At 38.2% G+C, this 27,670-nt stretch overlaps 2 protein-coding genes across 3 annotated transcripts in view; one reads left to right on the forward strand and one right to left on the reverse strand.

Annotated features, from left to right (window-relative positions):
* The window catches only part of RNASET2 (ribonuclease T2), a 33,882-nt gene extending 15,255 nt beyond the window's left edge, over positions 1-18,627 (reverse strand). Inside the window, exons 1-6 of the mRNA XM_015818372.1 lie at positions 18,501-18,627; positions 13,355-13,460; positions 10,637-10,697; positions 4,899-4,954; positions 2,137-2,194; positions 1,495-1,559 (exon numbers count right to left, since the gene is read on the reverse strand). Of these exons, the coding sequence (XP_015673858.1) occupies positions 1,495-1,559; positions 2,137-2,194; positions 4,899-4,954; positions 10,637-10,697; positions 13,355-13,443 (329 nt within the window). The 5' untranslated portion in view covers positions 13,444-13,460; positions 18,501-18,627. The remainder of the gene's footprint in view (positions 1-1,494; positions 1,560-2,136; positions 2,195-4,898; positions 4,955-10,636; positions 10,698-13,354; positions 13,461-18,500) is intronic.
* Positions 18,628-24,265: 5,638 nt separating this feature from the next.
* FGFR1OP (FGFR1 oncogene partner) overlaps positions 24,266-27,670 on the forward strand; it is a 32,976-nt gene continuing 29,571 nt past the window's right edge. For both annotated transcript variants that reach the window (XM_015818383.1, XM_015818391.1), the window contains exon 1: positions 24,266-24,400. In XM_015818383.1, coding sequence (XP_015673869.1) covers positions 24,311-24,400 — 90 coding nt within the window. In that variant the 5' untranslated portion in view covers positions 24,266-24,310. The remainder of the gene's footprint in view (positions 24,401-27,670) is intronic.

The raw sequence follows: 27,670 nt of genomic DNA on the forward strand, positions 1-27,670 counted from the left end.
TAGGATGGTGGCTTGGGAGGTGGGTGGGGCCGGGGCGTATCCACAAGGGTGGGGCCGGAACACATGCTATGTAAGGCATTGGGAGCGAACGCCTCCCAGTGCTGACTTTAACCTACATGGAGTGATTAAACTACCATATGTCTAACGTTCCTGCTTGCTGGCTGGTTTGTGCAGCGCCAAGACACGACGGCTTGACAGTGAGTCTCAAATGGGGGATTAGCCTTGCTTTCCTCCCCCCCCCCCCACTTTAAGCTCCATAGTACCTTATTTCTCTGTTCCCATGAGAAGGCAAGCAGTCTGGAGAGATTTTTGTATAGTAGGGAGAATATAATAAAGTACCTAACTCATTTTCCTTTAATGCCTAGATTGTAATGCTTCTATTTTAAACAGATAAGCTAAAGGCACTCAAAATGATGCAGCAAATTGGGGTTAAGGATATGAATAGTAATGCAGTCAAATTACTTCTTCATTGAAGATCATCAAGTGCTTAAAAATTACAGCTATTAGTACAATACTGTATATCTGTTCATCTTTTAAAAATAAGCACAAAAAGGTGCAGTCAAAACTGTAGTTATAGAAGATATCTTACATGGATAGGTTCATGTAGTCTCCTAAAATCAAGTTTGACTTGGGGAAGCTTTTAACCTTTCTTTACTCAGAATCAATGGATATTACATACTAGAGCTCTCAAATGCTTCAGATTTAATTCCAGAAAGGTGCTTTGAAGAGTATAGGAATATGAGCATAGCACATAGCTCTGAAACATATGAAAGCAGTTGTATCATTTTCTGAAATTGTGCAGTAGCTGCAAAGGACAGTTTATAATCCTAGATAACAATACAACTATGTTAATGTGCCAAGATACTATTCTTCATGTTCAAAGTAGCTTTATGGAATTGAAGCAAAGTACTCACAGTACAGTCTATTGTACATAATACGAGCTTAATGGATTTATTTTAGTAATCAATACACTGGGTACTTTACAAGATAATGAAATAGGACAGGGGTCGCCAACCCCCGGTCCGTGGCATGCCAGAAACCGGTCCGCACAAACAAGCAGAGCCCTATCTGCGGGATGCAGGCAGTACATGAAACCATGCCCCTTCTGGTCCACAGAAAAACCTCTCTCCACGGAATCGGTCCCTGGTTCTCAAAAGGTTGGGGACCTATGTAATAGGATATAATTAGGCCAAAAACAATTAATTGAATATTCTTAAAGATTATTTTGACTGAAAACATTAAAACTGAACTCTACTCTTGAACTCCTGTGGGGGACAAAAATACCATCTATATTATATGCCGAAATATAGTATATTATTTAATATATTATATTATTTAAGAAAGCATTAATGCTGAAACAAAATAATTGACAGAAATCCATAGTTTATATTATCTGCATATCCTGTAGTTACCTAGGGTGTTTCATTTAGAAAGACAAATAAAATTAAGCATTTTTGCAAAGTTGTCAATAGGGTTAAATGTGACACAACTCACCAGAAATAAGTATGGTTTACATGTAGTATATCTGGCCAATATTCTTTCATGTCTTCCATGAAATCCTAGCAATAATAAAAAAAATCCTGTATAATTAAAAAGCAAGGATATGATGCAAACTCCACCTAGATTTCCTCACTGAGTATTTATTTTATTTTATTAGATTTTGATCCCTTTATTATTTTATAAATAATCGAAGATGGTGAACATAACCCTGTGAGGTGAGTTGGAATGAGAGAGAGTGACTGCCCCCCTTTCATGTATTAGGCAGGACTAGAACTCACAATCTCCTGGTTTTTAGACCAGCACTTTAATCACTACACCCAATTGGCTGTATAAAATAACCTTGTATCTATAAAATACTTCACATAACAGCTTTAGAAAACATGTGAAAATGATAATATTGGAATGTATAGGCAACTCTGCAAATTATTTAGAAAGGGACTCAAGAATGAAAGCTACCATCCTCTTTCTCTAGCGTCTGGCTTGGTAATAAATGTTCACTGATTGAGGTGTATTAATAAATAATACTGCTTTGGCAGAATATCCTAAAGCTTCTCTGAGTCCAGTCAAATTCTTGAATTAATTATTATTATAGTTTTTCTTCAAGTATTCAGTACGTATAATTTATTTGATTCATACCTTAAGCTCAGATATATTGAAGTGCCAGCTTCTATTACATTCTGCAGCTTTATCAGGCCTGGGGAAGAAGCAGAGCAAAAGAGTACAAAGGATGAAAACCAACTGTTCTGAATAGTAGTGGAATGCATTCGGAGACATCACAGGGTTGTCTTGAGGAGAGTTAAGAGCAGATAATATAGGACGTACAGCCTTATTTGATATTATAAAGGTTAAAAAAATTAAGAAAATGAAAAAAGTTATATAATGTAATATCATGGCAATTTAGCATAAAAATGTATGATTAGTGATTCCAGAGGTTCCTTTCTTGGGAAACATTTTAGAAGCCCAAATCAATCCTTCAGGAGATCAGAAGGCAGTTCTGATCTATTACAGTTACTCAACCCTAAGCAAACCCTTGGAAAAGCAATTACAACCAGACTATTTTTGTTCATAATAAAGAAAAAAACTACATTATCTTCAATACAGTCTACATGTACAGTTAATCCTTGCCTTGCTGTGCTCATGCTGAACCTCCCCAGCCTTGTTGCACTTAAGCTGCACCTCTCAGCCTTGCCACAATCACACATGTCCAAGGCCTTGGCACATTTGTGCCACACTTGCACTTGTGCCATGCCTAAGGAAAGGCTTGTTGTGACCAGTGCTTGCAAATTCCTGCCAGCTTCCCCACTGACTTTTGTTGTTGGAAGAAGGCAGGAAGTTGCAAGTCCTGGTCTCCCATAAGGTCTGCGTTTAATGACCTGTGATCCTCACTTAATGGCAATCATAGAGACTTCTAGAATTGCAGTCACTAAGCCAGTGATGGCGAACCTTTTAGAGACCGAGTGCCCAAACTGCAACCCAAAACCCACTTATGCATCGTCGAGTGCCGGGAGGGGGTGGCCCATTGGCTGGGTGTGGCCCATTGGGTGGGCATGGCTGCAGTGGTAATGGCAGACTGGGTGGGACTAAAAAGTTCAATCAATCAATTTCAACTTTGCAAGAACTTTTTTTTTCCCGCAAGAAGTTGAAATTGACTGATTGAACCTTTTTTTTTTTTTTTGCACATGGCGGCGGAGGCCTAAAGCAAAAAGGTTTTATAAAACCCAGCTGAAGGTCTAGGACTGGGGCGACGACGCGTGTGCCCACAGAGAGGACTCTGAGTGCCCGTGCCATAGGTTCGCCACCACTGCACTAAGCAATGCATTCATGTGACATCTGTAGGGCAAGAAATGGCAGAACCTAGGAGCAGAATTAAAAGAGAGATCAGCCTTAGAATTCTTACATAGGCACAAGTGAATTAAGTCCAAGCCCCTTGACTGCCATTGGCCTTTATCTAACTCTGTGAGTTGAGAAGATTCCTGTGCATAAGCTTTAGGCAATACCGGTAGTCCTCAACTTACCACAGTTCGTTTAGTGACTGTTCAAAGTTACAAAGTGACTTATGACCGTTTTTCGCTTACTAGTGTTGCAGCATCCCTATGGTCACGTGATCAAAATTCAGATGCTTGGCAACTGACTCATGACGGTTGCAGTGTCCCAGGGTCATGTGCTTCTCTTTTGTGATCTTTCTGACAAGCAAAGTCAACGGGGAAGCCAAGTAACTGTGTTACTAACTCAACAACTGCAGTGATTCATTTAACAACTGTGGCAAGAAAGGTCGTAAAATGGGCCAAAACTCACTTAACAACTGTCTCGCTCAACAATAGAAATTTTGAACTCAGTTGTGTCGTAAGTCAAGGACTACCTGCAAATCAGCTTAACTAAACCTTCAAGTGTGGACCTGGTCTTTCATGCCGGACAACATCCCATTTTATCAGCACATTGCTTGGTGTTGGCAATTCTGGTCCCAATTACCGTTGTTAAGTGAAGCCTACCTGTCTATGTTCTACCTCTGAGTCAGTGTTGACTCCTGGCAACTGCCTGGACAAGCTCCTCTTTTTCTGGTAACGTTTTTGGAAGTGGTTTGCCCTTGTCTGCTTCCCAGAGATGGGAGGGAATAGTGTTCCTAAGATAGGACTAGAACTTTCAGTCTCCCAGTTTCTAGCCTGGTCCTATAACCAATACACTAAACTGAAAAGTTTGTATTTTAAAAAGTCATTTTAATCATTCAAAAAGGGCTGTGAGCCTACAGGTTAACAAGGTGAATAATCTATTTTTACAAACAAAATTAGTGAAAATTGTTCCACAATGTATGCTAAAATTTGAGAGAATACTGTATATTAATTTATAAACATTTATTGATTCTTGTTTCATGTTAAAAAAATCCTGGCACATAAGGAGATTTGTTTTAAAGGACATATTCAGTGAAATAAAGAAATGTAAGGCAAACATTATTTTTTTTAAAAAAAATGAAACTGATTGTGCACCATTAAAATTGATTTGATCATTTAAATTTAAATGATCAAATTTAAAATTGATTTGATCATTTAAATTTAAAATTAAATTTGATCATTTAATGATAGGATGTGAATATTTCAAACGCTAATATTTGCTGACCATGTAAGAAATTGACTAACACTATGTGAATAGAAGGAAATTCTTTAGCTACCATACACCTAGAAATTCAGTTATTTTCATATAAGTATTTTGATTCATGGACTACCACAGGAGATCATTTATAATAACTCATTTATAAAAAATCATTTATCATATAATAAAAGCTTTCTCCTTCTATGGGTATCAGACCAGAATATTTCAAATATAAGATACTATGAGCTTAGAAGGAACCAACCTCTTAAAACTAGCAACACAAGATTTTTTTTCCTCCTAAATTTATATCTTACCAGAGCCCATGGATTGTCCAGTACATTGGTGGATCTTTGCATTCATTTTCATTCATCTAGAGAAAATAAATCTATTGGGTTATTAAAGGAAAACTATTTTTATGCAGAATGGGAAAAATAGGGTCTGATTCAGCTGTGATTCAAATTATTGTGATTGTTGTTTGAATTTGTCTCGGATTTGATTGCAGCATCTGATTTAATGATTCAGCATGAATTTAACTGATTTGTTTTGATTTAGACTTGGAATCAAATTTTTGTACAACCCTAGAATGTGTTTTAAGGGAAAAAGCAGAAATTATCAATATTCAGTTGGGCTGACAGACATCCTCACAACATCTGCACAATACAGCAGAGCTTCCTATTCACAAGATAAATATGATGGTGGGCAACACTGAGCTGAGGATTCAAAAATATTGCCATATTGCCCAGAAGAAAAAGCAGAAAGTAATTTAAGCTAATAGATTCCTGATGGATTAGAAAGATCTGTGAAGAGCAGTTTCTTCCTGGAATGTTCTTATCCATCATGATAGCTATATTTTTTATCTACAATAACACCTACAGAGCCTTGATGTAGTTCAACAGTCTCAAGTAAATAAAAATGATGTGGAAGAATAATGTTTTATTTTGGAACACAGCAGTCCCTTTTACTTATTAATTTAAAAGACTCTTAATAAACTTCAGTGAAACACTGAATGTGTAGTCACCAAGGAGATATCCCACATATATTAAATTCCCTATCTCTTAGATAACTGGGATTTAAGTTGTGCAGGACTTTGTGGATAAATATTATTTATCCAAATTATTTCTGAAATACTACATAGCCCTAACATGAAATTGTCCTGAAACAAACTGGCAGCCAATAGAATAAAGTCTGTTGTTTCTCTGAGATGTCTTGGTGAACAATCCTTGTGAGTTGTCTATGCAAGTATTGTCACTTGCATAAGTTGAACTTAGAAGTTATATGCATGTGCACCATCGCTTTTAGATAATACCTTCCTATAAATCATTCATGTCAAACACAAGGCCCGGGGGCCAGATGTGGCCCGCGAAGTGGTTTCATGTGGCCCACGAAGCCATCCTGGAAACAATGAGGGAATGGCCCCGCTGCCTTGGCCCTGGCCCAGGCCGGCCGGGAGCCAATGTACAATTTTGTGGTGGCCATCTATGCTGAAACACATCCAGTCTTAACTCCACAAGGCTGTCTGGAAACAGCGAGGAAACAGCCCCTGCTGCGTCGGCCCCACCCCCTGGGTGCATGCTGGGAAGGTGTCACCCTTTGTGAGGAATGAAGAAATGGACCATGCCTTGGCGCTTGCCCCGGTCCCACCCCCTTCTGCCAGAGACCCTCAGATCTGTCCCGCTCCTGCCCAGGCCCCCACAGGCACCCTTGATGCAAACAATGTAGAGCTGGCCATGCCCACCCAGTAGGCCGTACCCACCCTGGCCACACCCACCCGGCCCCCCGAGGGCAACCGCAGTGCTGATGCGGCCCTCAATAAAATTGAGTTTGACACCCCTGCTATAAATGGATGCAAATGGCCTAATAGCTGGAGCTGGTAAACAGTACTCATCTCATTTTTCATGGGCCATATTGTAACTGGGAGAAATAACCTACGATACAATTAGCAGCTTGATGTAATTTCTCCAGCTACCATTCTTTCTGGAATGTTACATTGAATGTGTATGGAGATTGAGTGTTGAAGCATTTGGTTCTACACCTGCAATCTGCTGTGTTATAATGCCAAGCCAGAAAAATTATATGGAGATACTATTAGCAAGCTTTCATCAAGATGTGCTGATACCGAAAACTCCACAGGGTTGGTCCTATTGTCATAAAAAGCAAAATACTGGTAAACTGATTGAAAAATAGCCTTTTCAGAATACTTAGCATTTGAAAAACAGTTGATACAAATCAGAGTAATCTGAATTATGTTTAATCTAAAATTTATTAATAATTTATCTTAAATGTTTACCTTTTGAATTAATACTTTGTCATATTAAGTGCTCAATTTAATGACAAAATGGATTAATAAGCCATTAATTCTTGAAACCAGCTATATATCTCTGGTTTTAAGAAAACAACACTGTGCTATTGACATGCTCCCTATTTCTCAAGGTTTTTATTTCTTTCTTTAGCACCTTTTAGAAGCATGTAGCTTACTACTAAGAAAAGTAAAATATTCTACTTATTCCTTATATTAAAAATGAATTTGCACTTCATCTTTTTTCTCTCATTCCCCTTTTAGCCTCACAAACCTTTTCTGACTACATTCACTATAATGGTCACCATCCCATGATGACATCTGTGACCAAATGACAGTTAACCACCCTTGTCATATTTGTTCTGAATGAAGGTTGGAATTGGGCGGGTGCATGTCTCTGAATACTTTCAGATTCTTTTGAAGTTGTGAATTTTTTTATATTATTGGAAAGGTAATTATTAGTTCTGCTTTTTATTTTATGCTAATATTAACTAGCTATGTTTTCAGATATATAGATACAGTAATACATGCTTTGAAATTGTACCTTTCCTATGAAATTATTAAATTTCTTTTAAAGTTCTTTCCTGGATATAAATGCTTTCCTTTTTTAAAAAATGACTGTAGCTGACTTAGTGGAAGACTATCACATAAGACAAATTAATTGAAATCCAGAAATGGAGAATATATAGGTCCAAACTATTTTGGTGGGGAGGATTAAAATCTCTTCTAGATCAAGAAGTATATAGAAACTATAATGTCTAAATTATAATTTTTAACTCCCCCAACAGAAAATCCTGACCTCCCGCTATATTCCAGAATGTGGCTCCACTTAGTATCATCAACCCGTCTCTCCACCTATTGAAACCCCTATCTTTCAGAGCATTAAGTGCAGCATCTAGCTACCAAAAGTCTTATCTTGCATTATGATTTAAGTTGTTCAGAATATGGCAATATTTAACTAAAAGCTACTTTCTTAAAAGTAATCAGTTCTGTTAGCTGACTTTAGGGAAGGTAACACTCCCATGTTAGAATTGTAGATCGCTATAAAAAGTAGTAATTGCTTAACAAGATCCTATGCAGGTAATTTTTCATATGACAAAAAAAAATGTAAAGTGTAAAGTAGTAAACCCTATCACAACTGTTTTTCCAAAGCATTTTGTTAGGCTATCGTAAATATGAGTCATAAAATGCTTGCCATTTTTTGTATTCACTAATATTTCATTGAACTAGCAAAATACTCTTCGTTAAAAACTCAAATCCATTTACAGCCAACAACATTAAATTAATAACATGTGTTACATTTATCTTGGCAAGAGAAGAGCAGAAATTCGGCCAATTTTGCAGTAGAAATAAGTTGAAAAATGCACTGCTTTCAAGAACTCAGTCCTTAAGTATAGTATCAGAGACACTTAAAAGCAGAAAATCTTCATGTTATTTCCAAGTGTTTCTGATCAACAGTACAGTTCAGAGAAGCAGCTATGAAGCAATGGCATTTACTGTAGGTTCACAAAAAGTCTAATGGAAAAGATTTGCTCACAATAGCCAGTGAATGGAGATATCAGCTTGGCTTTTCCACAAAGTAAACAATATTATCCCGTGGTACCTTGTAGGTGTTGGGGGTGTCAATGTCTATCAGCGCTGAACAATATATCAAAGCAAATGTACATCAGGAGTTCTATTCCAAAAGAATATGAAGACTCTACTTTTATTCCAGCTTTTTTATTAGGCTTGTTGGTATATGTATCTTTATAATGGAGATTCTGGCAAATTCCCCATTGAAATACTCAATAAGTATTTCAGCTCTTAATAATAGCAATCCCCAAACTGTATTTTCTGCTCACCTGAAATTCAATTATATTTTGTAAATTGCTTCAACTCTTATAGCGAGAGCAAAAGAAGCACAAGAAGACTGAATCTTAACTTCCTAATCTAAGATGACAGGATTTCCCCTGTACATGGGGGAAATATGCTTAGTATATGCTTCTCCTTTTCTGATAGAAAGAAACCAAGAAGTTTCTAACAGCCCTTGTTTTTTATTTCACCCACTAGTAAAATATAAATAGGAGCTTTGTTTCACCGTAAGATATCAAAACTGTTAAGACTGCTCATGTCAAAAGCCATGAGCAAGAAATGAAGGGGCTCTCTGCACAGACAATAGATTTATTCACTGAATGAAACTATTTAGTCTGCACGCATACACCTTCCACAAGATGACCCATTATTTCTAGTAGACATGTCTTCAGGGCAGTACCCATATCTTGTTAACACACAGCTGAATAAGCTAAATGATGACTTAAGTCCTGAATCTCATCTCAAGAACGTCCATCCAAATAACCCAAGGAGGTGACATGAGGTGATGCAATAAATAGTAGCAATCTGCTCACCTCCAGTTTATCTGGTAGGTCTCTTGTAGGACCACTTTCTTCCAAGTAATGGCTGTGCTCAATTCTGCACTATGGATTTAGCTGCAAGTGAGACTGGAGTTCCAACCTCTGAGTCCCCTTTTTCCTTTTCCTACATAGGTTGAGTGGTGAACTTAAGCTGTTATAAAACCCTGGAATGGAGGAGTCTGTCCTTGGCTTAGCACATGCAATTGAAAGCATAATCAAAAGGACTCAGCTGTTATGCCTCTGTAACCTGATGGCGTAAAAATCTCCTACCCAGTGGAAATCCAGAAAACCACTACATGGTAACTGAAATACAAAACCTGTAATTTCTACTGTCCCTTAGTGGTCTACAGATCAAACAGTCAATTGGTTTACCCAAAATTATAAGAAATAAAAAGAATTTAATTGGACAACATTGTGACAGCAGTGAAAAGGGGGAAAATGCAATACACAGAAACTGTATGTGCACATTTGTGTCTTCAAATCAGTTTTGAGTCCTGGCACTGTAGTTTTCTTGGCAAGATTTCAGAAGTTGTTTGCCACTGCCTTTTCCTAGGGTTGAGAGAAAGTGACTGGTCCAAGGTCACCTAGCTCGCTTTGTACCTAAGGCGGGACTAGAACTCACAGCCTCCTACCAGTAGTTTCTAGTCTGGTGCCTTAACCACTACAGTAAACTGGCTCTTGTGTACTAACTAAGGAAGCTTTCATATAGTAAATGATATTTGCAGACCTGGAATTTCAGCCAAGGGAATCACAAAACATGGCATTTAAAATACCATGTGTGTTACATCTGTATTGATAGCAATGCAGTATGGAGTTTTCTGGGTTTGCAGTAAGGACGTTCCTGGTGTTAGCAAGATTTAAGCTGGATGATTTCCTGCTGGCTCTGGGATGGGAGCATAGTAAAGGAGTTGTATGGATTTATTGTTAGTTTTGCTTTGATTATATCTGTAAACAATCTGCTTTCCCATGAAGCACTAAAAGATAGGCTTTGGAAGAGTAATGATGATGGGGGCTGTTACTTTTCTTGCTTTATGTGTTTTTAGGAAGTTTATTTCACCGAGTTGGGGATAGATTTTATTATCTGTTTGTTTTTATGATTTGTATAACACCCAAGAATCTGATATACTATAAAAATATTAATGTGGCTATTATTAATATTATGTGATTCCTTCCTATAGACACAATACTGATAATATTTTTATACTAATAAAATGTAATATTGTGTGGCCAAATGCATATTTCAGTAATACTTCCCATCTGTTTTGAAACTGGTTATCCCTTTTCAGGATACAGCGAAATAAATATTTCAATATAGGCATGCACATACAGATAGCAAAATGATTGCATCCATTTTAGAAGATCTTACCATGCATACAGTCACTGGCCAATGATGAACTAAGTATAATTTTTCCCACTTATGAAGAATACTGAAACATAAAAAAAAAAAAAGTTTAACGTTACAAAGGCATGATAACACTACATTAGTAACAAACTGCCCCTACCCCTGCATACCAAATTTCTTGGTATGGTTCACACATAATGCTTTATCAGGGTGTGTGAAGGTTTTTTTGTTTTGTTTTTTTGCTTAATTGTAAACTATGAAGTTAACTACAAACTGTGGGGTTTAGCAGTACACTTCAAATTAAAGTCATATTTCAACTTGGTTTACAAATACTGGCTTATTTAAATAATAGATTTTGCCTGAACCCAGAATACTGATGTACTCCGTTCCTTTTTGTTTCTATAACCTGCCCAAATCTCTGAGATGCAACATAAAATAGAAAAAAACAAACAATTTCTCTCCAAACTGCTAAACTGTTTCTGGCAATAGTATTTTCAATTGTATTCATCTCAGAGTACAAGACAATATGGGGGCTGTGACTTTTAAAAGCCAAATCACATAAAGTACTATAACATGTTTTACTTATGAGAAGCTAATTGTGCTCAGAAAAAAAAACAGACAAAGTTTACTCTCTTGGAAAATCCCTTCCCTCCCATTATCACAAGGCAACTTAAACATACATTTCTCACTAAACCCCCAATTTTCCCTCACACAGCAGCCCCACCCTTGAAAACCTGCTAGGCAGATAATGAAATAATAGTTGGATACTGGCAGCTGGAAGAAAAACAACTGTTTTTCTTTTGCTTCCTAATAATGTAGTTATATCTGTTCAATGACTAAACAAAGCTTAAGTTCATTTTGATTATAACTGCTTACTCAGCTGCAAATATATAAGAGATGACTTACATATAATCTTTGACTTATGAGCACAATCAGGACTGGAATTTGTTGCAAAGCAATGCAGTCATTAAGTGAGTTGTGCCCACTTTTACAAACTTTCTTGCTGTGTTCATGTGTGAATCTCCATGGTTATAAAGTGAATCCAGCTTACCCCATTGACTTTGTCAAAAGCCCCCTGAGAACATTGTAAATCATGATCATGTGACACCAGGACACTGTAGCTGTTGTCAGCTGTTGACATGCCAGTTGCCAAGTAGCCTAATTTTGACCACATGCCACAGGGATGTTATGACAGTTGTAAGTGTGAGAACTGGATGTAAGTCATTTTTTTCAGTGCTGGCAAAACTTTGAACAGTTGTTAAAGGAACAGTTGTAAATCAAGGACTACATATATATATGTAGGTGAAGAGGCATTTCAATCTATATGAATCAATAGAATTGAATTTACTCAACATGCTAAGCCAGTGGTGGTGAACCTATGGCATGGGTGGCAGAGGCGGCACTCAGAGCCCTCTCTGTGGGCACGCGTGCTGTCACCCCAGTCTTAGGCCTTCAGCTGGGTTTTATAAAACCTTTTCGCTTTAGGCCTCCACGGCCGTGTGCAAAAAAAAAAAAAAGGTTCAATCAGTCAATTTCAACTTCTCACGGGACAAAAAAAGATCTTGCAAAGTTGGAATTGATTGATTGAACTTTTTAGTCCCACCCAGTGCTGTTACCACTGCAGCTATGCCCACCCAATGGGCCACACCCACCCAATGGGCCACACCCACCCAGCACTTGACGATGCATAAGTGGGTTTTGGGTTGCAGTTTGGGCACTCAATCTCTAAAAGCTTTGCCATCACTGTGCTAAGCTATAATGAGTTTTATATTATATACTAGCTGTACCCGGCCACGCGTTGCTGTGGCTCAGTCTGGTTAAATTTACATCCAACAGATGGTGCTGTTTTTCAAAAAAAGCATGTTTTTACCTGTCACAGGTGTGACATCTATAGAATAGTAGGTATATAAAAACACGCGCGTATTCGAATGCAACATTGTGTCAAAATTTCAAAGCAATCGGTGAAGAACTTTCGGAGATTTAAGATTTTGAACAAACAAACATTTACATTTTTATTTATATAGATTTACCTTTGGCTTAGCTTGTAGGTAAACTCTCCCTAGCAGCTTATGAACAATATTTAACTGTTTTCATGTTGTAAGAATTAGCCTATTGTAGTTTGTTAATAAAACTGAGATTAAGAAAATTATACAATGAATTATCATGTTGCATGTTCACAGACTAATGTTGTCAGACCATGTCACAAGCATTTATTGTCATATTCATATTGAAAAAAGCCTGAAGCACTTCATTTACGATGGACAAAAACATAACACAACTCAATAAACACATCTTTCAATTCTACATGAACCTTATTAATAAAACAATAATTATGGGATCTTTTGTGGTGATGTTTTTTGGTGGAATTAACTGCACTTCTAAACAAAGTATACTTATATTTGTTCTATAGCATTAAAACAACTTAAATAATAATAATCCATTAGTCAATTGCAAATACTCTTGCTGGAGAACCCATGAGCAATGTATTAGAAAGGGTAAACCAGTTAATTCCTAGTCATAGGAACCACTTCCATTAGGAAGATGTCCTCTTCCATGTCTCAAAAGTACATGGAAGATTGATGAATCCCCAAAATGCATTTTTTAAAAAGTCAGCGGGAAAGGAGAGCAAACTATCTGGAGGTTAAGTGTTAGGGATCTGTTGGATTACTGGATAAATATTTTCAGGACTACTTGTAAAATTGAATGCCATTGTCATTAGAGTTTCCATTTCAGATTACTTACCTATCAGCCAATAAATGGGTAGCAGATCCACAAAACAGAGCAAGCCAAAAACACTCAACAAGCAAACCATAAGAAGTCACTGATTTCATTTTTATTCACAATATATCTATGAAGAAAGGAAAAGAAAAACAATGTAATGTTAATGATTATTTTCTCATTCATCAAGTAGCTGGGAAGCAAGCAGCTTTTTTCTCTATCAGCAAAATCTATATATGCAGATTACCTTTTTAATAAAATATTTTAAAAAGGTGAAGAAGTTATATATGATAAAGTTACATGTTTTCAATTTCTAATCAGAAATAATGATGATTAAGATTATAATACAAAATTAGAAATCAGTAGGAGTCTCGTAGCATCTTTTCCAACTAACAGATCTTATTAAAAGGTACAGGTAGTAATTGGACTGTAATTTCCATCACTACATCATGTGATCATAAAGTGACACTATAGAGTGTGATATCATGTGATTGCCCCATTTAATGATGGTAGTTCCTAGTTATCATCATTAAGTGAGAGCCATGCAGATCATTAAGTGAGGACCTTACATGATCATGAGTTCAGATTTCCTAAAGGTTTCTCCATTGACTTTGCCTGTGGGAATCCAACACGGAAGGTTGCAAATAGTGAACATGTGACCATGATCAAAAACCACAAGAATGTGACTGACTACAGGATTGCTATGATTGTTCAAGGACTGTTCATAACTACCACTCCTTCGGTGCTGTTGCAAGTTTGAACAGTTAGATGGATTGGTTGTTAAACAAATACCATCTGTATAGCATTCAGGAGCAGTTCATTTTATCAGATGCAAATAGTGGCTGGATTGATACAAGATTTAAAATGGAGTGAGGTAGAGGTGAAGATAGCTTGGTTATGTGGATACAGATTACATATGGGTCTGTAACAGTGTTGTTGGTGTAGATGTGGGGGGCAAAGTAGGTATCTGATGAAGTAAACTGTAACTCATGAAAGATTATGCCTTTTAATAAGGTGTGTTAGTTGAAAAGGTGCAGTGAGATGACTCCTGATTTTTTTTTGCTGCCATAAATTAACATAACTGTACTACTACAATGCATAATCTCTGCTAACTCAGAACATCAATTTATGTAAGAACATTTTAACACTTTACCATAGTTATCTGATTACATAAGTATTTAAAAAGAACACTGATAAATAAGGAAAGGAATCATTTACATGACTATTTTTTACAACTTATCATAAAGATTCTTCTGGACAAAGTAGATTAAACAGCAAGTTTTTCTCATAAAATACATTAATAGTAATATCTACTTAAGAATGTTTATTAGAAATATCTTATGTGAAATGCCATTCTTCCTCTATAACAGGCATGTCAAACTCGTGACGTCACGTGACATTGCACGATGTATTGGGACTTTTTCCCCATTGCCGGCAATGGGGTGGGCGCGGTTTCGACGTAACGCATCCGGCCCAGGGGCTGGCAGTTTGACATGCCTGCTCTATAAGTTTCCTTGGATATTCAGACACTCAAAAATGTTTAAATGCTGTTATTTCAACATTGTATTAGTACACATTCTAATCCTACTGCAGATATGCAAATCTACATGCAGAGTGATATCATGGAATATAATAGGCTTCTAGTCTCCCTTTATCTTTCAGACTATGGAGTACTACATGAAAAGAAAACCTACACACATCTCTGATTCCTTTGCCCAGACAGGCCCTGAAAATGGTATGACAATATAGAATTGCAGTGTTTGACTAGGCATTGAAGATGTGATTGGCAGGGTTGGATATGGTATACGGGCTCTCATCATTTGATATATTCTGGAAAGATATCCCAAACCAATAGAGAGAAAGGAAAAAGCATTCTTACACATATCAGATATCACATCTGTATGACCAATGGCCCAAACAATAATCTGCTTTGTGTAGAACACTTGTAACTGTATAGCCTAAAGATGAAATGCAGAGAACTGACTAGGGTTCCAGTGCTGCTATAGACAGTAGACTCTCAGAAAACAGAAGAGGAACTTTTATCTATACATGGTATACATGGAACAGATTTTAACATATCTGTAATCAGGATTGTGGGTGAGAATAAATAAAGGTTTAATTGAAAGGATGTAGACAAAAATGTTAAGTCTGCTGAGTATTGGCAGACTTTACTTAAATAGTACTGTAAGCATGCAAACACAGATAGCAATTATAACAGATGTTCTGTGTGTTTTATTTAGCAGTCAACCTCTGATCAGAACATATGCTAGAACAGAATTATTTTCAAACACAATGAAACATATTAAGACAGAAACAATTCCTCTTATTCATTGCTTATTTCTGAGCTGTTTGCATATTTTTTTACATTCTTGTGTTTGTTCCCTATTAGTCCAACTACATTAATTAGACAGACCCTTTATTGCATTGACTATATTGAAAGTAGTTTCCCCCAAATATTAATTACTGACTTGCAAATAGCCTTTTACAGATAGAAGAGCATGAGCTACTGAAGTATTATACTTTTCTATGGGTTGAAGAGAGGAGGTGGTTATTCTTAATTAGTATTTCTAATACTGCTTCTATAAGTAGTACTGAAATGCTGAGGCATGCGTTCAATATTGTTTTGCTGATCCCTTAAAAATAAAAGTTTTAACTTCCCTTTCTTATGTAAAGAAGTTCACCCTGATAATTTTAGCATTCATTCTGTTTCCTCTTTTTCCCTGACATGCATGTAACAATATAGTTTTTGTCTTACATTGTAAAAAAGACAAACTTTTGTCAAAAATTATTAGTGCACTGTCTTGGATAGGGTCATTGAATAAATGCTACAGACTTAATATCTTTAAAGGATGTTCAATCATTTCTTAATTTGTCAAGAAACTCAATAATTATTTAAGGTCACTCATCTGTTCATTTTGCTTCTGTATGATACCTGTTCTGTATAATGCTTTGTTTTTTTATTTTTCCTGTCTTTTTTCCCCCCACCTTCTTAGTGCTATAAATGTACAGTTTTGATTTCAATGATGTTTGCCACTGTATTTTAATTCTACAGTATTTTTAGCTGATTTGCTTTAAACCACTATGAATCCTTTTGATTCAGCAACATACAAACAGAACAAAATACTTCAAAGAAATATTACTTACAAAATTCAGCAGACTGAATGGAACAAGCATCGTCCCCAATCAGGAGGGGGCCTCAAACTAATTAAAAACTGAAAAAGCTCATTAAATATGGAATACCAACTGCCTATTGGAAGAAGCTAGGATAGGGACAGAAAACTAGGAACAAAAGGAAATGGAATGAAGAGGTCTGGAAAATGACACAACTGATATAGAGTGGTATAGTGCAACATTTTTTTTGCAGATGTTAGTTGTGTAGATTAAACAGACAAAAGACTTTTCTAAAAGTTGATGTGCTTTATAACATAAAATAGTTTGGTTCATTGACTGTAAGCATAACGTATAAATAAAATAATGTTATGTTTGACCAAATCATTCCTTTTCAGTTCCAACTTTGCAGTTAATCAAGGGGAGGCTACATTTGTATTGCTACTTGTTGCGCAAGGTGTTCTGATAAATGGAAAAGCCAATCTCATCATTCTGTTGCAGAACCAAAGGAAAAGTCTGGGCTTTATTCTACTCCTGAATACTCAAATGGTCCATATAGAAACATAGAAAATTTGTTTTGTGCCAATCAATAGGCAAGACAGTCCTTGAGCCACTAAGCCATGATAAAGTGGATCATGGAGCCCTCATAAGCATAATAAATCAGTGCAGATAGTCTTTTATGTGCATTAGATGGCTTTGGCTGTACAGGTAGTCCTCAACTTACAACCACAATTGAGACTAGAATTTCTGTTAGTAAGCAAGGCAGTTGTTCATGCCTAATTTTATGACTTTTTTGTCACGACTGTTAAGCAATTCCTGCAGTTGTCAAATGAATCATGTGCTTTAATAAGCAAATCTAGCTTCCCCCATGGACTTTGCTTATTGGAAGTCAGCTAGGAAGGTTGAAAATAGTGATTACATAACCCCGGAACACTGCAACCATTGTAAATACATGCCTATTGCCAAGGGCCCAAGTTTTGATCATGTGACTATAGGGATGCTGTGGTGGTTTTATGAAGACTGGTTGTAAGTCATTTTTTTTCAGCACTGTTGTAATTTTGAACAATCACTAAATGTATGGTTATAAGTTGAGGACTACCTGTACCTGCAGGTCACACAGAGCAATGAGCAACCAGCCAAATTTTAGATCAGTGTATCATACAAACCCATTTGGTATGATTACTTTATGGTTCAGTCCATCATATAAACTCATATTAAGTAAATCATTGCTCCTTTAGCTATGGGCAAGTGCTATGATTTAATCTTTGATATGGTTGCCTTTTAAGATTGAGGTTAATGTGGAGTTAGACCAAGTTAGTTTTGAAAGGTTATTGCTTCATGTGTACAAATGGTATAATAATCTTTCAAAGCTAATTTGGTCTAGCTCTACTCAGTGCCTAGATGAAGGCAGCCAGAGATCTCATAGATTGTACCATTTTATGGAAGTACATCTGTCGTTATGTTATATATCTAATAACTTTAAGTTACATGCAAGAATTACGCACTAGTTCTTATCAAGGTTTCAGCTAAACAAAACAGAAGAGTTCTGTCAAATTATACAAAACAAAAACTCGAGGCATATTTTAAGAACACATCATAGAAATTAGTTTCCTAAAAACATTAAAACCGATTGAAGTAGCAAATTCTCAAATATTATCCAAAGGTTTAATTTCTGTTTAGTTAATATATTTTTTGCTTCACATGAAAGAAATAAGTCATACCGAATAAACGCAGATTCTAAACAAGCAAACCTGAGAAACCCTTATCGAGGCTTATTCAGAAGTTCTCTCTGATAAATAAAGCAGACTGCTCTTCCGTCCGAAATGAGTTCAAGAAAAATCAAAACGCAAATCTTCAAGGATCCATTTCTTAACAGCCTCTACCGGATAGTTCGCCGTATTTCTTGACGGACATACTGTAGGGCAAAGTACCAGCATAATTTTTTTTTTCCGATACAAAGCCAGTTTTAGGAGCTTTATAATGAACCAATCCTAATTCCGATTTGTTTTGAAACAAAAAGTTATCCCTACTTAAAACCCCCCTTCAAAACAGAAAGACTTACTATCCAAGATTCACACTTCAGGAGCTGAACTTTTTAATCAAAAAGTCAAAAGCCTCGCGACTTTTGTTTCCCCTGGCTTGCGAAAACCAATCAGAAAACCTGAGGTCCGTGTACTTTCGCTTCCCTATAGGGGCCAGCACTTCCGCTGCGGCATTCAATCCCGCCCCTTTAACTTTCTTGCTGTGCTGGGTGGAAGACAAAGGAAAGGGGGTTGGGATACAGGCTGCCTCTCAACGTTGCTTAAGATTCTTCTAATCGTTTGTCTTCCGTATGATTAATGTTAAACACATATGTAAGACCATATCCTTTTCAGATGTCCTATATCCCCGCTAGAGAAGGTAGTTAGCACTGTGAAATACAGTAATACCATAAACGATTATACACGGCTAGTTTGTGATTTTTAAACTATTGATAAGTTTATTAAATCAGTCTAGGCGAGTGTATATCCGATGTATATCCGATATGCTGGGAAATATCTCCTTTAAAATTGGTGGAACTTTCAAGCAAGCACACATTGAAACAGTTTGATCACGTGTAATTAACACACATAATAATAATAATAATAATAATAATAATAATAATAATAATAATAATAATAATAATAATAAAGTTGGAAGGGACCTTTTAGAGTTAAAGTATGTTAACTTTGTTTGTATTATGAATGGATAGCTTAATTTAGACTTGGGATGTTATGTATTTATCCCTGTACTCAATTCTGGGAAGTCCGGGGGGGGGGAGGGAGGGGGGGAAGGGGATGAAGGGGTAGAATTATATACAATTAGGTGTATTTATAAATATAATGTAAATGTTAGTCTTTAAGAAGAGGAGATGATCGGCCAGTACCCCTAAACTGCATCCGAGGTGGTGGAAAAGAAGGTGATGGGATGTGTAGGATAGTAGGAAAGGAAGAAAGAGGAGAGGTTGTGGTTAAGAGGGGGAGGAAGGAAGAGGGAAGTAGGTAGGAAGGTTGAGGGAGTGTGAATGCAGGGGGGGGACCGCCGATTATTTCTGAATACTTACTGAGTAGGCTTGTTATGTGTTTGTTTTTCTAATGAAATGCACCATATTTGTATTATTTGTTTATATGTTTATTTAAAAAGTTAATAAAAATTTGTAAAAAAAAAAAAGTTGGAAGGGACCTTGAAGGTCATCTAGTCCAACCCCCTGCTCAGGCAGGAAACCCTATACCATTTCAGACAAATGGCTTAATGGGCTTTGCCAAGTCTGACATCATAAATGTGAATTTTGGTATTTTTGTGAAACACTTGAAGACTATAGGTTTATTCTATAGATACTGTATTGGAAATATTCTATAAATTCTATAAATATTTTCAAATATTTGAATAACCAACTAAATCATCGCTCAAGGTTTTTAAGAAGAGACTGGACAGCCACTTGTCTGAAATGATATAGGGACTCCTGCTTGAGCAGGGGGCTGGACTAGAAAACCTCCAAGGTCCCTTCCAGCTCTATTCTGATTGATTAAAAGGAAGACAAATGTGTTGTATCCAAATGTACTATTCAATCCTAGCCAGTTTGATTAGTATTGAGCAAACTCAGCTTAAACATAAGTATATTGTGTAGATACAAACTATTTGATTAGTTGCAAACTCACATAAATCAGAATGAACTATAATGAAGGATAATTCATATTTTATAATGGAGATCCTTTTGACACAAATGTTGAATTTGTTCAGCAATATTTGTGATTTTCCAGATGTTTTTTAAATATTTTCAGAAATGTATTTCAACCTTAACAATCAAGTATCTATAGAACCCATAAATAGCCTCTAAGGCAGGGGTCTTCAAACTTGGCCCTTTTATGACTTGTGGACTTCAACTCCCAGAAATCCTCAGCCAGGCAAGTTTGAAGACCCCTGCTCTAAAGCATGACCACAGTCTTCACAGGCCTTAGTGTTTCATTATTTTCTTTTGTTGTGTAATATTAAGGCTACTTAGGTATATAAATTTAGTTGAATCTGAGGAAATTGGCAGAAAATGCCACTAGAACCTACACACAGAATTAGTACCATTACAAACGACCTATTTACAGTCTAGTTTGGAAGAATGAAAACTATAAACAAGCAATACTTCATTACATAGAGCGATGTAATCAGTACTACATAGTTGCTCCTCCGCTTTGAGGGCTATGGATGGGTCCTCAAAACTTGCTCTCTGTCCTGGAAGGAAGAGGTGGAGGTCCCCCCAGGTGCTTGCTCGTTGTATAAATTGTTCAGCCACTTGGATGCTTCCCCTTCCAAGTTGGTCGCAACCATGCCAACCATAGTGGCTGGGTTTGGGGAAAAATAGGCACAGTGGTTCATGTGGGAACGCACTTGGTTGAGGAAGAAGATCAGCTTCTCTGGGTCCCCATCAAAAGTTGTTCTAAGGGGTGGCGCCATCAGCGGTTGCTGCGCTCCCCAGTGAGCCTTCCTTCCCAGTGGTTGCTGGCCTCCTAACTGTGCATGTTGCACCCCCAACGGTTGCTGGCCTCCCCATGGTGGCTGCGGCATCCTCAGGTGCTGCAGGCCTCCCAGTGGTTGGAATATGGTCGGGGGCTGCGGCCACCCCCACGGCTGTTGCTGCACTGCCGGCGGCTGCTGTCCCCCCGGCAGCTCTGGCATCCCCAATTGCTGTAGGGCCCCCAGTGGCCTCAGCATCTCAGAAAGTTTCACCCCCAGTGTCTCAAAAAGTTTCAGCTAGTAAATAACCTTTGCAGTCAGATTTCTTTGACAGACTACTTTGAAGACTGTTGCTTTTACAAATTAGGACATGTATTTTTAGTGCCACCTGCAGCATGATTCTAGAAGTAATAAATGCCACACGTTAGACTTTATCAGAAAGATAAAAAACACATCAGAAGGTTTAACTCTCATTACCCAGTACCATGCAGAAAAGTTAGAGATATCCCAGTAGTGTAGAGTTAATATATTATTTTTTTGGGGGGGGGGGATTTCCAACATTGTATTGCAGAGACCCTGTTTAACACAAAATATTCAGCTTTTGTTAAAGATTTGGAGTTTACAGTGCTACAAAAGGTGGCTCTTTTAGAAAAGTTTGTTCAAGCTTATTTGTACTGATGAAAATTCTTAGAATGTGCACTGCAGGAGCAGCAAAATCCAAAGGAACACTAACATTTTGGAAATAACGGCAGTTGATCAAGCTGGTAAATAATATTCATATTCAATTTTCTAATAGGCATTTACTAACTGGAACAATTCTACTCTTTGCAGTTAGCAATTTCATTTATGGTATCTTTTTTGTGATGCCACATTTTTCTCTTAGGTCTTCAGCTACTTTAAAATTGTAACACAATAGATACAGGTGCTAGACACACAGCCAGTCCTATGAAAATATATTAAAAATGGTTCACATGTCACATCCATTATAGTGCACATTTTCAACATGAAAGTCTCTGGTCTAAACATACTTATCTGAAAGTTCAAAACATTGTGGCCTATATTTCTAAGATTAACTTATAAGTGATTATTTTTAAATGTTTAATTAATTGCTCATTTTTGTTAAAAATGAAAAAAAAATTAATTACATATTAGAGGCTGGAACTAACAAGTCCAATTAAATTATTTGTTGATTACTTCAAAGTATAATGCTCCTGACAGCAGATAAAAGTGGGCTGAAAATATGTGTTGATTTGCATTTAATACTTCAGCAATTTATTTATTTAGGGAAAGTTATTTTTATATTGTATAACTCCTTGACTTAACAATCATTCATTTAGCAATGCTTCAAAGTTATACCACTGAAAAAATGACTTAAACCGCTCTTTGCACTTAAAATTGTAGAAGCATCTCCATGATCACATGATCAAAATTTAAGTGTTTAGCAACCAGCATGTATTTAGGATGTAGTGTCCTGGAATCATATTATTGCCATTTGTGACATTCTCACCTGGCTTCCAACAAGCAAAATCAATGGGGGAGGCCAGATTCATTTAACAACGCATGGTTCACTTAATAGCCATAGTGTTTCGCTTAACAATCATGACAAAAAAGGTCATAGAAGGTTATAAAGTCATAAAAACAACAGCCTTGCTTAGCAATAGAAATTCTGGTCCCAGTTCTGATTGTAAATCTTGGACTACTTGTATCCTTATAGCAACTACCATGGACAGCAATTCCAGATAACAGCTGGTCAAAGTACTGCACTCTAGAAAAAGTGGTTGATTTCATCTACTGGGTACCACAATTCCTGCTCAAGCACTGATAGTGACATACAATTTGAAGATTTATACAACCAAGAAACAAGGATGGAAAACAATGTACACATCTACATTCTGTACTTCTATGTAAAGTTTAGAAAAAATAAATGTTCTCTACACCAGGGCTTTTCAACCTTTTCACCCATTGTACCACTTTTAGGATATGGCAACATCCGAGTACCACCAGTTGCCTAGCAAGGTGTCAAAAACTTGACCAAAAAAAAAAAAAGGAAAAAAGTGATAAAGTACAGGTAGTCCTTGACTTATAACAGTTTGCTTAATGACTGTTCGAAGTTACAATGGCACTGAAAAAAGTGCCCCCCAAGCCACAGCCGAGCAAGACACTTGCCTGCCCATCTGGCCACGCTCTTCCTCCTGTCCAAGGTTTTCATTGTTGTGAGCATTTCTGTTGAGGATTGGCAGCAGGGGTGGGGTGGGGAGTGTTTGGTTTTTATGCCACCCATCTGCTGGGTGGTTGCAGCAGGTTTTGGTCACTTCACATGACCCTGGGACACTGTGGCCGTCATAAATAAGAATCCGTTGCCAAGCATCTGAATGTAAATCACAAGACCCTGGAGATGCTGCAACATTCCAGCTGATCGGCGCTTCTTCTGGGCTCAGAAGTGCCAGGATCAGCGCCAAGCTCCAGCTGGAGCCTGGCGCTGATCCTGGTGCTTCCACTGAGTCCTGATAGCCCCGAAGAAGCGCCGATCAGCTGGAAAGTGGCCCTGATCCTGGCGCTTCCGCTGATCCCTGACAGCCCTGCAGCTCCAGCCATCTCTCGCTCAGGCTTGTGCGGTGCTGCCACGGGTTCAGCTCATTCCCCTCCCCCGCTACCCCTTTTCTAGGATGGTCGCGTACCACCTGCCAGGTGCCAATGTACCACAGGTGGTACCCGTACCACTGGTTGAAAAGCCCTGCACACATATTGACTAAATTGACAGTTACTTTCATATTATTGCCAAGAACGTTGTTTGCTAGTATCTTTCTTCTCTTTGACTCCCATTCTTGGTTACAGCGTGATTTCCTGGTCTCTCTTCCAAACTACAGATCCAGCACTGCTGCCCTCCCCCGTTATTTTATTTTATTTTATTTTAACTCTATTCCATCTAAAGGAGGCCATCGGGACAAGAAAAAAAAAACACGTTATCCCTCCCACGTCTCTTTTCTAGGGAAGGGAATTGTTATTTTGCTGGAAAAACACCCAGCCACCCTAGGCTGAACATCAATATTTCACTTCGTCCAGCTGGCGGGACCTCCCATGTGGGAGGCTGAGGAACTTTTTTCGCTCGCGCAAACCCAAAGCGAACTCGATTAAAATTCGCCGTCGCTTCATAAAACTCCCGCCTCTGCGCCTCTCCAGCCAATCGCAGAGCTGGGGGCCAAGCTGGCTGTTCGCACGCTCGAGGCGCCTAAAAGCGCGGCTGCCCGCACGCTTCACGCGGGTGACGCTTCACCTGCTCCTTTTCGAGTGGACGGGAGGCCGGTTGGTCACGTGCTTCGGCGAAGCCCCTCCCCTTCCTAGAGGAACGAATCTGCGAGGCTGGGTAGATCGCGGCTACAGTTTAGGCGGTTGTCAGGGAGAAGCAAGATGGCGGTGGCGACGACGGAGGAAGATACGGAGCTGAGAGATCTCCTCGTGCAGACGCTGGAGACGAGCGGGGTGCTCAACAAAATCAAGGTGCAAGGGTGCGAAGGGCGGGGCTAAGCGTTAGGGTTGTAGGGGCGGGGGAAGAAAGGCGCGAAGCGCGTGCTTGCACGCTCGAGAGGACGGGAGCACTTGAGAGCGAAGCTGCTGGTTTGCGCGGGCCGCAGAGGAGATCGAGGAGACGTCAAACCGTACCAACCGCCCGTCACGACCGTTCCCGCTTTCACAGGGAGCCGAGCGGGGCAATAACGCTTTGCACCGCCCTCGATGAAAGGCGCATGCGTCGAACTTTTACTAGTGGGGTCGAGAGGTGGAAGGTGTATTCATTATAAGAAAGCCGGGCTGGAATAGATAAAAGGCCTCTGAAGTCCCAACGTTCTGTTTCCATGGTTTCCAAGGGGTGGTCGCGCGTGACTGGCCGTTAGCACTAGGCCGCTACTTCTGGTCCTGCAAATTGCCTATAGCAGTGTTTCTCAACCTGGACAATTTTAAGGCATGTGGACTTCAACTCCCAGAATTCCACAGCCAGCATTGCTGGCTGTGGAATTCTGGGAGTTGAAGTCCACATGCCTTAAAATGGTCAAGGTTGAGAAACACTGGCCTATAGTTATCGGGTAGAGAATGGCAACTGTTAACAGTCGTATCTCCATAAAGCTTAAAGAATGTCTTTTAAAGTTGTGAAGTTGGGGGCATCACGCCGTAAGAACGACTCATTCCTATGCATTACCCGAGAAAGTGCTTCCTTTTGTCTCTCTGCCTTGCCACTTTGGCTGCCCAGTTGCGTTATATCAGTGTTTCTCAACCTTGACCATTTTAAGGCATGTGGACTTCAACTCCCAGAATTCCACAGCCAGCATTGCTGGCTGTGGAATTCTGGGAGTTGAAGTCCACATGCCTTAAAATTGTCAAGGTTGAGAAACACTGCATTTATATGATAGGTCAGTCTTCTCTATCCTGGCCCTTGCACGTGTTGGACAACACTAGGCTGGTTAGAATTATATGGGAGTTGGAACCCTCCATATTTTCGAGGGCATCAGGATAAGAAAGTCTGCCTCTGGTTCAAAATGAAAAGAAAGATTAATCCCTCACCTCATATTTATAATCAATTATTTTTCCTAAGGAATCCAAGGTAATGTATTGGTTATGCTTCCCCAACCTGGCTATCTCTGTTCTCACAACAATCTTATGGTATATAGGCTAAGCTGAAAAATAGTGACTGCCGCTAGATTATCTGCTAAACTTTGTGTCAGAAGAGATACAGGTGTTTCTGTCAATGTGTGCCAGCGTTATAATTTTATATTCCAGGAATACCATGCCTACTGAGTAGTTTTTAAAAAAAAAAAACCAAAGAAGAAAATGGCCCATGAGAAGACATGTAGCTTTTGTGACAGTGCTGCATAGATATTAACATGAAGCCATCAGGAATTGAACCTGAATCCAATGAGATTTTATTTTAGCTATCTTTTTTTTTGTGTTGCTCTTATATTAATAAGGACTAGATTCTGTATCTTTTTACTCTTGGACAACTCTGCAATACCCTTTATAAAATATTTGATAATTAGAATGGGAACATATGACATCCTGTTTGCTGTGGGAATGTAGATAAATGTTACTTTCATTCATAAGAATCTGTTTTCATTAAATCTAGATGCAAGGAGATCCGGGATCAATAAAAATATTTCTTTAGTACTGTACATATTCAATAATGTAGTTCAGTTCTCTTAAGGGCCACTCATTAGTAAGGGGAATTAGGTACATTCATGGAGGACAGGATTATCATTGGTAAAAATAGTTATTCAGCACCAGAATTGAAGACACAATATGCTGAATAAAGCTGCAAAGGAGCAGCCACAGAAGATATTCATCAACTTCATGAATGGCTTGCAGTCTTCCCAGATGAATCTGGATCACCACTGTGTGACAGAATATTGAAATAATGAGGCTTTTGACTTTATCTAGCAGGATTCTTCCTCTGTTTATAGTCTACATAGGAAATTACTCCTCTTTTTCATTATGTATCATTTCATGTTTAATATGAATTGCATTTGTTATATTGTAACTTTAAAAGTTGTATATAGTTTCTGTAAGTCAGAGGTGTCAAACTCGCAACGTCATGTGACGTGTTGTGACTTTTTTTCCATTGCCGGCAATGGGGTGGGCGCAGTTTCACCATGACACCCCTGCTGTAAGAGATCCTGTTTATTACATATCTCAAACATAATTCCTTTCAGTTTAGTTTTATACTCATTTCATATTCTTTAACTCCTTCGTAATCCTAAACTCTTCTCTCTTGTCTAAGTTTACTTGAGTTTGGTCGAAGAGCTTTGTCAAAACAAAATGTTTTTGACATGCCAAATCTATATCATGCCAGATAACTTTTATTCTAAAATAAATTCCATAACTTAATGAAGTAGCAAGACTGGATTCTTTTTCAGTATTTTTTTTCTTTTCTGTCTGATAGCTTTAATAAAAATATTCTATAAATTGGCCAGAACAAAGTTTCCTGAGTCACTTGGTATTGTAAAATTTGACATTATACTATTTGCTTTCCAGTCCAGTGGTATAGAGGTCACACTTGGAACAAATTAATACTTATTAAAAGATTAACAGTTTCACATTTGAATTGGTTGATATTGTCCTTTGGATCTAGTTACCACTATTTATTTAGTTGATTGGTGCAGCTTATATTAGCAAGCATGGGCAGTTTACATATAGTTAAATGTACAAAGGAACTCAGAGCAAAATCCATAAATAACCAGTACATAGTAACCAAGACCAACCAACAGCATTCCTGTTCAAGTCATATATGGATGGGATCATTCAATGCTCTGGGCCAATGCCAAGTTTTCAGAACCTTATGGAAAACAAATAAGGACCATCTAAATTTCTAGGAGAATGCTATTCCACAAGTCAGGCACTGCAACAGAAAAGGCACAGTTCTTGGGTCCTGTTAGATGACATTGTTTGGTAGAAGGGACCTGAAGTATGCTTAGTTTGCTAGGTCTTGTGGGGCAAGCAAAGACAATTGTTAGTAGCTCTGTAAACAATCCAGGCCTATGCCATCAAGGCTTTATAGCTGATGACCAGCTATAAAGCCTTGATGGCACCCCAACGATGCCCTTGACGTGATGGCCCGTTGCCTGGAGGCCGTACGGGTCTGGATGGGAAGGAACAGACTCAGACTCAACCCTTCCAAGACCGAGTGGCTGTGGCTGCCGGCGCCCCGGCATAGTCAGTTGGTTCCATCGCTGTCTATAGGGGGCGAATTCTTGGCCCCCTCAGAGAGGGCGCGCAATCTGGGAG

Source organism: Protobothrops mucrosquamatus, unplaced genomic scaffold (genome assembly GCF_001527695.2).
Source record: "Protobothrops mucrosquamatus isolate PMUCROS unplaced genomic scaffold, P.Mucros_1.0 scaffold_135, whole genome shotgun sequence".
Taxonomy (NCBI): domain Eukaryota; kingdom Metazoa; phylum Chordata; class Lepidosauria; order Squamata; family Viperidae; genus Protobothrops; species Protobothrops mucrosquamatus.